Source organism: Liolophura sinensis, chromosome 3, assembly GCF_032854445.1.
Source record: "Liolophura sinensis isolate JHLJ2023 chromosome 3, CUHK_Ljap_v2, whole genome shotgun sequence".
NCBI lineage: Eukaryota > Metazoa > Mollusca > Polyplacophora > Chitonida > Chitonidae > Liolophura > Liolophura sinensis.
The window spans coordinates 14,716,375-14,728,597 of NC_088297.1; the positions used below are offsets into that span (position 1 = coordinate 14,716,375).

A 12,223-nucleotide genomic window follows, 5' to 3' on the forward strand; every position below is an offset into this window, starting at 1 on the left:
GGTTTTTCCGTCCAAATTGTATTGAAAATCCAGGAAAGAGGGGTGGTATTCGCGGGGTTATACATTACACTTGAATTGTATGTTATACATGATAGATTGATTTATTTATTTATTTAATGGGTGTTTTACAAGAATATTTCAATTATACGACGGCGGCCAGCATTATGGTGGGTGGAAACCGGGCACAGCCCGGGGGAAACCCACGACCATCCGCATGTTGCTTGAAAGACCTTCCCACTTAAGGCCGGAGAGGAAGCCAGTATGAGCTGGACTTGAACTCACATAGACCGCATTGGTAGGAGACTCCTGGGTCAATGTGCCGTGCTGTTGTGCTCCAGATTGCTCTCCTAGTCGACGGAGTACGTGATGAAACCATCGCACCTTTTTCCGACTCGCCACAAGCTTCGTGATGTAAGTTTCCGCCGAACCAGCGCAAAATGGTTTCGTGCTCCCATCTTCGTTTATGCCTGGCTATATGCAGTGGTGCCAAGCGCAATATTTAAACCATTTTGTCAGTAAAGACCACATGTTCAGAATCGAAAGCATTGTATAAAATCGAAGCAACCAACTTGTATATCTATACGAAGTGTCTTTTTATTTTTTCATATTTACATAAGGTAGTAAAGGTTTGTCAAAATCGACCCCCATTGCAGCTGATTCCCGTATAACGAATGTTTATATATAAACAGGAAAAGAAGAATACCCCCTCCAAGTTAAGTACACATTGCTTTGAGATAGAAATTATGAGATTAATATATTCATATAACTCTTCCTTCTCTGACCAAAAGATAAATAACAAATTAAGGCACATGCAGTAGAAATTCAGTAAAAACAAATTTGTTCTCACAACAGCCTCTAGTGGTGTTTAAGATGAGTACATTTGGCAAAAGGGGTATAAGCCGTAAATCTTGTTCTCAAGAAAGTCTCTTTGCAAACAAATATTTTTGAAGATCTATATTGTCGATATAAGTATAGTAATATATGCACAAATAACAGCTAAGAGATGAGGTATCCTTGTGGGCGCCCAGCGTAATGAGTTCCTCGGTCAATGTTTAACAGTCACAAAGGTAAAATTCACTTTTGGCCAGTCCATGTGACCGACGATACCCGCCAAAAAAATATAAGGCACAGATTTTATTTTCGGAGGGAAATCTGCACGTTGATGGACCACGAGTTCATCCGTCGTATAAAGAAACTATGCATAGTTTATTAAATAAAATGTTTGCAACATTACCAAAGTCAAGGGGCAAACTAAATAAAAATACATGTCACTATATTACCACTTCAAGCTCTAGTTCGCTCCCACTGGTACAGTGTGCATCGACGATGGCTCCGAAGAATGAATTCCCAAACCGTTGTGCGCATGTGTATGCGCATGTGTGTGTGCATGAGAATGAACACTATGCACAGAATCGTTCTCCAAACTTCCAACGGCGGACTTTGGCGTAGGCGGACTGGGAAAGACGTTTTGATTGCATGGCTGTGACAGGTTTGGGATTCCGTGAAGATTAGAACCCGTATCTGTGAGATTCGAGTGAGGCGATCTCTGAACGTTGTTGTTGTTGTTGTTGTTAAGTAACATTCCCGTGTGGTTGTTGTTCACAGAGGAGACTGCCACTGACGTTTGAACAGCCTGGGCGGCTTGGACTGCCCCCATTGGTGGAGAGTTCGCCGGTTTGACATCGCCTGCAATACAAAATGCAGAGATCGTTCAAGAACAAGGTAAAATATTTCAGTGCCATCTCCAATCCACCGCATCAAAAATATCAATCGCATTTATATAAATGTTGACATTGGAAAAATATTTCACTTTTTTGACAGCCGACCAGTGATGTGTGCTGTTGTTATATCGGGAACTATTTGCCTGTACCGTTAGAGGACTCTCCGTTGGAAGACAGGTAACGCGAGATATTGTGAGCTTTTGCGAGGCTATTAGAAGATCCGGCACAATGAGAAGCCATAAATGTGTCGCAATCAAAGTATTTAGTGAAAAGTCATACTATAGGCCTAAACGATACACATGCCAAAAAACTCTCAAAATGACTTGTCTTTCAAATTACTGACACACGAAAAGACATTAGAGAACTATATTTCAGCTGCGATTTCAAAAACTCACCGTTTGGTTCTGACTTCACTGGCGTTTTGGTTTTAGATAAGTTCTTGGGCTTTCTCTTTCTCGTTTGTATTCCATCTTTCTTCATAGCTAGAGGCCTATTCACCTGTGATGTGAAGAGAAATCATTTTAGGGGTCATCCGAAAATTACAGTGTGACCTGTGACTTGTCAAAACCTTTGGCAAATATTTTTAGCTCATGTATCATAGATAACGTTTAAACAGGCGTCTGAGAAGCATTTTGCAATGAGTTGTTTAGAGTATACGAACGGTTGAAGAAATACGAGAAAGTTGAAGAGCTGAGCGTTTGTGAACTAAAGAAGTTACTTTTGAACAGAGGTACCATTTGTGCCACCGGACAGCACAAGTGAGCGGCCAATAAAAGTTGCTTACCGTTTTTGGCAAGCGGCATGATACAGTAGGAATTCTTCAAATTCCGTATTATTATTCTTCGTGATATTTTTTAAAACCCATAAAGCTTCTTTTCTGGTGCAAATTCTTGTGTGAGACGATTTGTTTATTTATTTATTTATTTGATTGGTGTTTTACGCCGCACTCAAGAATATTTGACTTAAACGACGGCGGTCAGCATTACGGTGGGTGGAAACCGGGCACAGCCCGGGGGAAACCCACGACCATCCGCAGGTTGTTGCCAGACCTTCTCACGTACGGCCGAAGAGGAAGCCAGTATGAGCTGGACTTGAACTCACAGCGACCGCATTGGTGAGAGACTCCTGGGTCATTACGCTGCGCTAGTGCGCTAACCAACTTGTGAGACAAAAGTTGCCTACCATTTTTGACAAGTTCCATGGTGCAGTACGACTTCTTAAAATTCCTCTATTATTATTCTGCTTGGTAATTTTTTTTGACTCATAAAGCGTCTTTTCTGATGCAAATTTTGGTCAGAAAAGAACATTTGTTTATTTCTATAGGAGAAAATTTTATCATTTTTGTTGATTCGTTAAGAGGACTACCCGTACGGGATTCTTGCCAACAAAACCCGTATAAATGTTAGCATTCTTTGCATGGTTACATAATATGGAGCTTTTGTGAACATTAATAATATCAATCACTGTGACAAGTTACCTTAAGTACCCCCATGACCCCAAGAAACAGCTATCCTTATCCCTCTATCTGTTTGCATGTGAAAGAGCGACTGTCAATCCAATGCCTGCACATTTTGACTATGGAGACAAATCTACATTGGTTGGATTGGCCAATTTCAGGGCTTCACAAAAAGTATATTTTTATCTGTGTATACGTCGAATATTGCCTTCAGAATATGCTTGAATAAACGCCTTGCGAGCATGTGAAAAGGTTGAAGAATTACAGCTACAGAAAAAAATCGCTTCCAAAAATTTCAGTCAAAATATATGATATAATTGTGTTTAGCTTTTGTTGCTATATACTTAGATATTAGTTAACTACAACTGTCAAGAATTATGGCACAATTTTAATGATTTAGTGTACTTTTACTTTTTGAAAGTAGTAAATAAAATTTGGACTGGTTTAGTGTTCCACTTAATAATTTGAATTAAATGTTTCTTGGAATCATGGCACTAATTTCTTGTCTTCCTATAACTGCAAACACCATGACTACAGTCCACTTGTGGAATTGCAAACGTCATGAGATTTTCTATGGGGCCTGTCATATGCTTTTCACTTTATAAATTTCCTGAAACATCGTATGGAAACTTAAAAGTGGATCTATACTGATCGTCTCCCTCTCAAATACAAATGGTAAGTGTACTCACCCCATGTAGTTTGTAGTAAAGTCCACAGGCGTTACACACGGGCTCCCCTTCATTGTTCCTTCTCCACAGGGTGGTAGCCGTCGTGTGACAGTTAGCACAGGATAAACCTACTCTCCGTGAAGCCGACTGCAAGAGCAAAGAAGCAAAATGCAAAACCAGTTCATGTGGGCAACAATGATCCCAGAAAATCCTATAATTCTTATTGTTTGATAGATATTTTTGGCATCCATGTTTCGAAATAAAAGACAAACACTAAATATTGAGAAGCTGGTGTTTCAACTAATGTTTCCGGAAGAAAACAAATTCTTGGAGATAGCAAAGAAAACTACAAGAATCACTGATATTTGCAGTATAACAGAAACGGCTTTTCTCTCCTATTAAATTTTAATCCTGGTGATCCTTTGGGAAAGCTGAAGGAACACATGGAGATAATTTTTTTTTGCTTAAAATGAATTTTGAATGATCTGTTCTGTACACGGCACTGTCCATAAAAGAAATAAATCTAAAATTTCAGCTGAGATGCAAAGCGTGATATATGCTTCTTCCTAAAACCCTTCTCAATGAGTTTAAAAGTTCATCGTGGGTGTTGCAAGAAGAAGAATTTTCCTATAGGCCTATGTTCGCGCACAATTTTACATGAAACGTCAACTTTTTTCCATTTTTTCATTTCATTAATAAATAGCGTTGCTTGGGTTAAAACATGGCTCTTATAAATTTAGTTTATATGATGAACGATCACTAAAAAATGGATGCCGATTTTTAAACTGTAGATGGCACAGTATATACCACGAAACGAACGATATGAACGGATCCTCATGAAGCATCAGCGCCCTCTAGGGAGAGAAACAGAAGTTACACCGATCAAGACACAAGTGCTCTCCCCTTTTCTCACTGGCTCACGCTACTCAGCCTATATCATTCCTGTGTGTCTTGGAATAACTACCATTTCACTCACCAGACGGCGCTGCGGCTTAATGAGCGGTCTGTTTATCCCGTTCATTTTGTGATACAGTCCGCATGCGTTGCAGAGGTAATGTCCGGTTCCGTCTCGCCGCCATAATGGAGTGGATATGGCGCCACAGTTGACACATTCTCTACCCTCCAGATCCGCAAAGTACTCCACACCGTCTGTAATTAAACAAAAGTTCACTTTTCATATTAATGAATGTATATCAAACAATAATAATAGGTCTACAATGAAACGAAACCCACTCTGAAAATGCTTCATATATATATACATACTATAATATAAAGGATTTCAAGCATTTAATGTGAAAAACCTCGGATAAATGCATACATTTTTTATCCAGATAGTCTATAATTAAATGAATTTCATTCTCATTTACTTCACTGATATACCAATATACCGTAATAAGCTGGATTTCAAAATTTCAACCCGCATCAAATCTTCAGCAAATATATACATTTTTACTTCACAACACATGTAACGAAGCCATAATCCTTCTTAAATTACTGAATGTATGTGAATATAACATAACAAAGGGCTATTTGGTACTTCCACAAATTTTAAGGGAAGTCGGTGTTTTTCCTGGCTAAGAAGTATACTGTAATCTAATAAACCTTATGCTCCATACTTTCCCTCTCTATGCGGCATATCGCATGGGGAACCCTTCCAGCCTAAAGTAGTTCCGGCTAAATCCCCAAAGTAATAGTTCATTCCTACCTTTGCGACCTCGATTTTATTTATTTATTTATTTATTTATTTATTTATTTATTTATTTATTTATTTATTTATTTATTTATTTATTTATTTATTTGTTTGTTTGTTTGACCGATTGGAGTTTTACGCCACACGCAAGACTATTTCATTTATATATACGACGACAACCAGCATTGTGGTGGGGAAAATGGCGGTTGGAAACTGGTAACGTAGTACTCATGTACTACCACATAAGGACTAGTCCAGCTTGGATCCGAATCCCAATTGCTCAGTCCAGCTTGGATCCGAATCCCAATTGCTCAGTCCAGCTTGGATCCGAATCCCAATTGCTCAGTCCAGCTTGGATCCGAATCCCAATTGCTCAGTCCAGCTTGGGCCCGAATCCCAATTGCTCAGTCCAGCTTGGATCCGAATCCCCATTGCTCAGGGAATAAAGTTAATCCTAGGCTGTGCTTTTCTTTACAGGGAATTATGTATGTTCAATGGGATGGTGTACAAGAACTGCTGCATGACTTAGGGTGCGAGTGGTCTGATTCATGTACAGCAAACAAGAAGGCTTTAAAAAAAATATACTGTCGGGAAGAAATCTCGGTGCAGTTTAAATTCTTCTAGACTGTGCTAAATGCAAGCAACTGTGGTCTGTACCGTGGAAAATAAACAAATGTTTTCACAGCAGTTCTGCATGGAGATTAAAACGTTCGATTCCTTAACAGAAGAATGTATAACACGTATAACACGGAAAAACCCAGATGATATACGAGTCTGATTATACGAGTTGATCTGTGTATATATATATAATTAAACATGCCTACATATATATATCCCCCCCCCCCCCGCGTGCTCTCCCGGTGTTGCTCAGGATACCCACTGAGCCCCGCGAAACCATGTGTTCTTCCGGTCTAACTATCATCAGATACCCTCCTGAGATAAGATAATTCAATTAATCCTGCTTTTCAAAGCCAGGGGGAAGATGGCCGCTTAGATTATGTAGCTGTGTAAAGCATGTCGAGTCGACCGTTAGTTTAAAACAGAGTTATTCCCTTTCCCCGGCAGGTGCATGCGCGCGACCTTCTAATTACTCAATCTTACATTAATTAAACATATGTTTTTCGTCCGTCGTTTTTTAGGCCGCAAAAAACTCTGCAATTTATCGGATGTATCTTTTTATCATACCGTAGACTTCTTTTTTGGGGGGCATGTTTTCTTACCAAAGTATAAATGTATACACAGACGTTGTATTAACCAAATTACGGAAAGAAATTTTTTAAAGTACATTTTTTTATGTAGCGTGGGGATCCGAGACTAATGCAAGCAGCCTATTTTATAAAAATACTCATATTTCAAACTAAAGCAATTCCAACTAATTCATGATGCAATTTTCTGTAGCGGGTGTACAGGCCATCTCCCATTAAACCTAATTCGTGCAAATAAATAGTAAGAGATGGTGCCACCCTGCAGGACGCCTAACAGATCCTCAGATATGTTGGCAATGGCTCGTTACCACAACAAGTTTCACTACAGAATCTCCCGCGTTTTAAATTTTCTTCACCGCGTGATTTATGTCTTTAATTCTAAAAGTATATATTAATTTTTTAAGGAAACGAAAAAAAAAACAAAAAAAAAAAAAAACAAAAACAAAACATCTGCTCTTCTCTTATTAATTTAATTCGTATTTTAAGTACACTTCGTTCATCATCCCCATTATAAACTATACGTGTCCGGGTTCTTAGCAAAAAGTGCTGCGTTAGGTAGACATCATATTTCTAACTGTTATGTATAAAATCATTTTCAGAACTTGTCATTTTCATTTTAAAATAAACATCGCATAGAAACTTAATAGTGTAAAATCATCTTACAGATCTGGTTCTTCATATAACCCATATATATATATATATATATATATATATATATATATATATATATATATATATATATATATATATATATATATATATATATATATATATATATATATATATATATACGCATTACGACCATGGTTAATACTGTATTATGGAAATTCGATTTTAAAATATTTATCATTAATCAATTAATCATTCAGTTGATCGATCAGTCAACAAAGAAGCTGTCGAGCCATATCTATGAATCTGTTGTGAGAGTTAGCCTAACCCACAGGCGTGGAGGCACAGACCTGGTCACGGTCTTCGCAAAGGTCCGCGCCTAATCTCTGACAAGGAGATTGTAACAACAGTCTTGGTGGGAGATCTTGGAATGTTGCACGCGGAGAAATCTTCTTAATATCGAAGGTGTGTTTCTAAACTACCGGATAAAATGTGAATATCTTGTTGCCTTTGGGGCAAGCGATTGATTTATTGCTGCGAAGTATGTGACAGAACTGACCGAGGACTCGGAGTGACTTGTCGGCTCGGGAAGGGGTGAAGGTAGGGGTTGTTTGCCTTGCAGTGAAGGTGTGTACCAAGGCCGCATTTTAGGACGAAATGCTCATCACATGCGTAGAAGGATGTGACCTCAAAACCTATCAGATATTAACTGGCATTCGATCTGCGCTGAATTAATACATGTATCACTCACTGTTGATCACATCACTTATATGTGAATCATTGAGTCTTTTGACAAGCAGCTTGCGGATGGTCGTGGGTTTCCCCCGAGCTGTGCCCGGTTTTCTCCCATCATGTTAGCCGCAATCTTATAAGTGAATGTTCTTGAGTACACGGTGTAAAGCCTCAATTAAAGCTTTTGAAAAGTCAGGAAATTGTACAATACTATATATATGTAGTTATGGCAACGTTTTACTAAATATAGCAATAAACATAACAACGGTTTCCTTTTTTCACGAAGATCGATACCTATACATAGTGAGTATTTCGAAGGAAAAATGGCTCTTTTACTTTGTGTTCCAACATTTGTACACACGGGTCATAAAGACAGGTATTGCTTTCAGTTATTCGCAGAATGGTGAAGTTTTTATAATTGAATACGCTATACAATGCATAGAACAAGGAAAAAGTATTAATAAAATATATTAATCCTGAATTGATCACATGCGTATTTCTTCAGACAACTATACACTGAAGGAATGGAATATTGCTTTTGTTTCTCAGATCAAATGTACATGTAAATAAAGTTAGTAAAAATGCTTTGAAATGCACCGTTTTTTTCAACAGTTCTGGCCACCTTAAAGTGTATGTCTGTCTGCTTCTATTGCTAAATATTGTCATGTTTTTAGTACATTTTTCTTAGAAATTGTGAGGAATGACAAAAACTGATGACAATCCTTTCAGTACAAGACGGACGATCAGAACAACACTTCAAATAACGTTGACATTTGTAAGGAAATATACAGTTATTCAAGACAAAAATGGCAGAAGTGTATAACCCATATGCCCATTTATGTATACATCTATAATCCCAAATACAGTGAGTCTATCTAAACAGTTTACCTAAGTTTACCTCGAAGAATATTGACAAGAGGCTAGACCACCGGTTACTTGTCGTCGCTGCCCTCGGTTTGCCCTCTACGGTGTATAGTCTATATTATATTTCATATGACACAAACTGATCGCAGCAAAGTTCTGCACACGCATTCCACGCCGGTCTGTGATGACGTCGTCTACAGAATTACGGTGGGTACATGGATACATTTTTTTTTGTCCATACGAAGATCTGAAAGCTTCAACCCATGCAGCTGATGACTTGGCTAGAGAGTTGGCGAAAGCATTATGTAGGTTTTCATTATCAGACAATTACCGATGACACGGAGATAGAGCTAACCTCTAGAAGTGATAACAGCGCACATAGAATACCTCGGTATCGGGATTTTGCACCACGGGTATGCGCGAGAGGAAACAACAGCGATGCGGGGTTGTGCGACTTTATCGTGGATCGTACTTAACATTGTAAACTACAAGAGGCAAAGGCTTCGCTTGAGGTATCCACTGAGCTTCTGTAGACAAAACTTTGAGCAGATGTCGTAACTTAATCAGCGCCTATGGGGAACTAAAGAGCTCAGTAAGAGTTCTTGGACTCTTGTTCTCGCTAGGTATTCTAGCACAGGCATGTTTTCCTTCCCGTTCTGTGGTAGATCCAACATAAGACTAGAAGATGAGAGCAAAAACTACAATAGACTAAAAATATGACTGTTGTTTTTGTCTTGCTTTTTTTACTTGCGCGTGAAATAATGTTAGACCTTAAGCAAAATCGTTACGGAAAGATGGTTGCAATCTGTTGCTTACATGTATCAAGTCTGTTAAATATTTGTTGTGATCAGAGATTACAATAATGAAAGAATATTTCAGCCCCTTCACGGAATCGTGAATCAACTGTCAGCTTGTCTAGACGGACACATGCACAGCACAGGAATACAGTACCTGTTGAACATTTTAGAATCTAGTTTTTCCACTGAACAGCTCAGCATAATAAACAAGCAAAATAACTCCCGTGAATGGAAATCGTCAAGATGTTTCTCCCGCTGTAATGCTGGCGGTCCTGTTACAAGTGAAATATTCTTAAGTACGGCGTAAAACATTAATCAAATAAATTATAAAGTCCTCAACATGAATTTCTTTGCTTGTTAATTATGGGCATTCAAATATTAAAAATCAATACTATAAGTGATATTAGGTACTACTGTGTTCAGACGTTAAGTAGAAAGTAATGGAACAGTTGAGTGTTGGCTTAAGTGGAAGTTTTCTTTAACGTTCGACGTATTGCTTGTAGTTCCCAAACATATTCATTTAATTATTTTTGAATTTATGATGGTAGCGGTAGAGATTTAAAGCTACACGTTTCAACTGTTGTTTGAAACGTTCACGAAAGCCTTCAATTTTATCCGAGAGTTTCAGGATCTGCTATCATAGGATAAAATCGAAGCCAACATGGTTACAACATTACCAACGTAGCGTTGGACCATATTCATCCATTCATTCATTTATTTATTCATTCATCGTAAGAAAAGAAGATATTTTCAGCAAGTGTCTCTAAATACAGCTTTTGTGTGGTAAAAGGGAAAGTTTTGTAGCACTCACCTGCTCCTCGTACCCTCTGTCCGGGGGTGATTCCTTGCCCTAAGGCCATGCTGTTGAAGTTCCAGGGGCCGAGATCTGCACCCATGTAAGTTGGGTAGGGGCTTATCCCAGGGGCCCTGTGTATAGGGCTTCCGAAGCTACCTTCGGATCGTCCCCCGGGGCTGCTGATTGGAGGACTAGGAGTGGGTGGGAAGGCAAACCTTTGAGACATGGACTGATGGGACGTGTTTGTAGCGTAGCTTGTATGGTCGGGCTGCATGGCCCACATCCCGTTATTAGGGCTGCTGGCACCCTGGCCACTTCCCGAGGACACGTACTGCATTGGAAGCACAGCCCTTGTGGTCGGGACGTAAAGAGGACTCGTCCCAGCGTGCATGAAGCCGTTGGAGTCGTGGTAGTTTTGGCGTGGCATTTTGCATAAGCAACGGTGTGCATGGAGTTCTGAAACATACTGGAGGAACGTGTCGACTTCCCTTTTGACGTCCCGCTCCGACAAACTTCCGCTAACGCCAAGCGAATTTCCGGTCTGCTCCGACGAAGGTGGAGAACCGGAAGTCCTGTCAGCGCTTGCGCCTGAGCTAAGTTCTTCTTGATTGGAAGGTGTCCTGGGCGCCGACGATGTGATCGGTTGTTGGTGAGCACCGGGTGTCAAGTAAGAGTAGAATGGAAATCCACCAGGAAACAGTGGCTTGTCTAGATGGTGAAGAAAAAATCGACGTCCTCGCTGGGGATGATCGGAGAAGGATCTGGGCAGCTAAATGGGGCGAACCCCGCCTGCATTCCACGACCAGAAGAGCCCCGGATATAAGTACGACGCCGGAGGTAACTTGGTTGGAGAAGAATTCTGTTTGGCTGCTGACGAAGATCCCGGTGGCTGGTATGGTAACGAGTACCTGGAAGAAGGGCAGTCGAAAGACGTTGAATAAGAACTGCAGGACCTAATGGTGTTGTTGTCCGACTCTTGTTTAATTCCTGAAAATCCCCGGATGTACGCTGGATGTTCAACTTCTGCCATTAATCTCTCCCAGCTGATGACGTCACCGCTCCGGTCGAACCAGAGCACGTGCGGAGGTCAACGGGTCAGAGCACGGGTACCGTTTCCTGAACAACTGCGAAATGTAAAGAAAAGACAAGATGGTCAAGGGGGGTTTATATAGATATTAAACAGTCTCTTACACACCTGGTAGCTACAGCGGATGTGGCATCCTTTGATCTATGGACGATAAAGGTGTGCTGGAATTTACTTAAACGGCAATCTAGTATACGCTTCTCATGTGCAAATACAAGGCCGAAATTCAAATTAATCGCCACTGTGTACTAGCAGGGTTAGATCCCTCGGCTGTAGGAGATGACATACCCACACATCTCCTGTAAATCAATGTGTATCGTAAACAGATAGTCAATACACACCGAATGAATTCATCAATATTTCCTCAGATATCTGATTATTAGTGAATTTAAGTCAATCCGTCTTATTACTTTCATTATACAAACAAGAAAGGCAAAATTCACGTTGATTACAGGTCTAAGCTTAGACTCGTGCAGACAATATCATAGACCTATTAAAATTGGATGCTGGACTTGAATAATGTTTTTATATTTAATCCACCTGAACTTGATGAAAAATGGAACTTAAGGATCTACCTAATTTTAAGTCAATGCTGATCAGT

At 39.7% G+C, this 12,223-nt stretch overlaps 1 protein-coding gene across 1 annotated transcript in view; it reads right to left on the reverse strand.

Annotated features, from left to right (window-relative positions):
- Positions 1–592: 592 nt before the first annotated feature.
- Positions 593–12,223, reverse strand: part of LOC135463862 (transcription factor GATA-4-like) — a 49,661-nt gene continuing 38,030 nt past the window's right edge. Inside the window, exons 2-6 of the mRNA XM_064741319.1 lie at positions 10,554–11,662; positions 4,822–4,994; positions 3,867–3,992; positions 2,117–2,219; positions 593–1,686 (exon numbers count right to left, since the gene is read on the reverse strand). Coding sequence (XP_064597389.1) covers positions 1,292–1,686; positions 2,117–2,219; positions 3,867–3,992; positions 4,822–4,994; positions 10,554–10,965 — 1,209 coding nt within the window. The 5' untranslated portion in view covers positions 10,966–11,662 and the 3' untranslated portion in view covers positions 593–1,291. The remainder of the gene's footprint in view (positions 1,687–2,116; positions 2,220–3,866; positions 3,993–4,821; positions 4,995–10,553; positions 11,663–12,223) is intronic.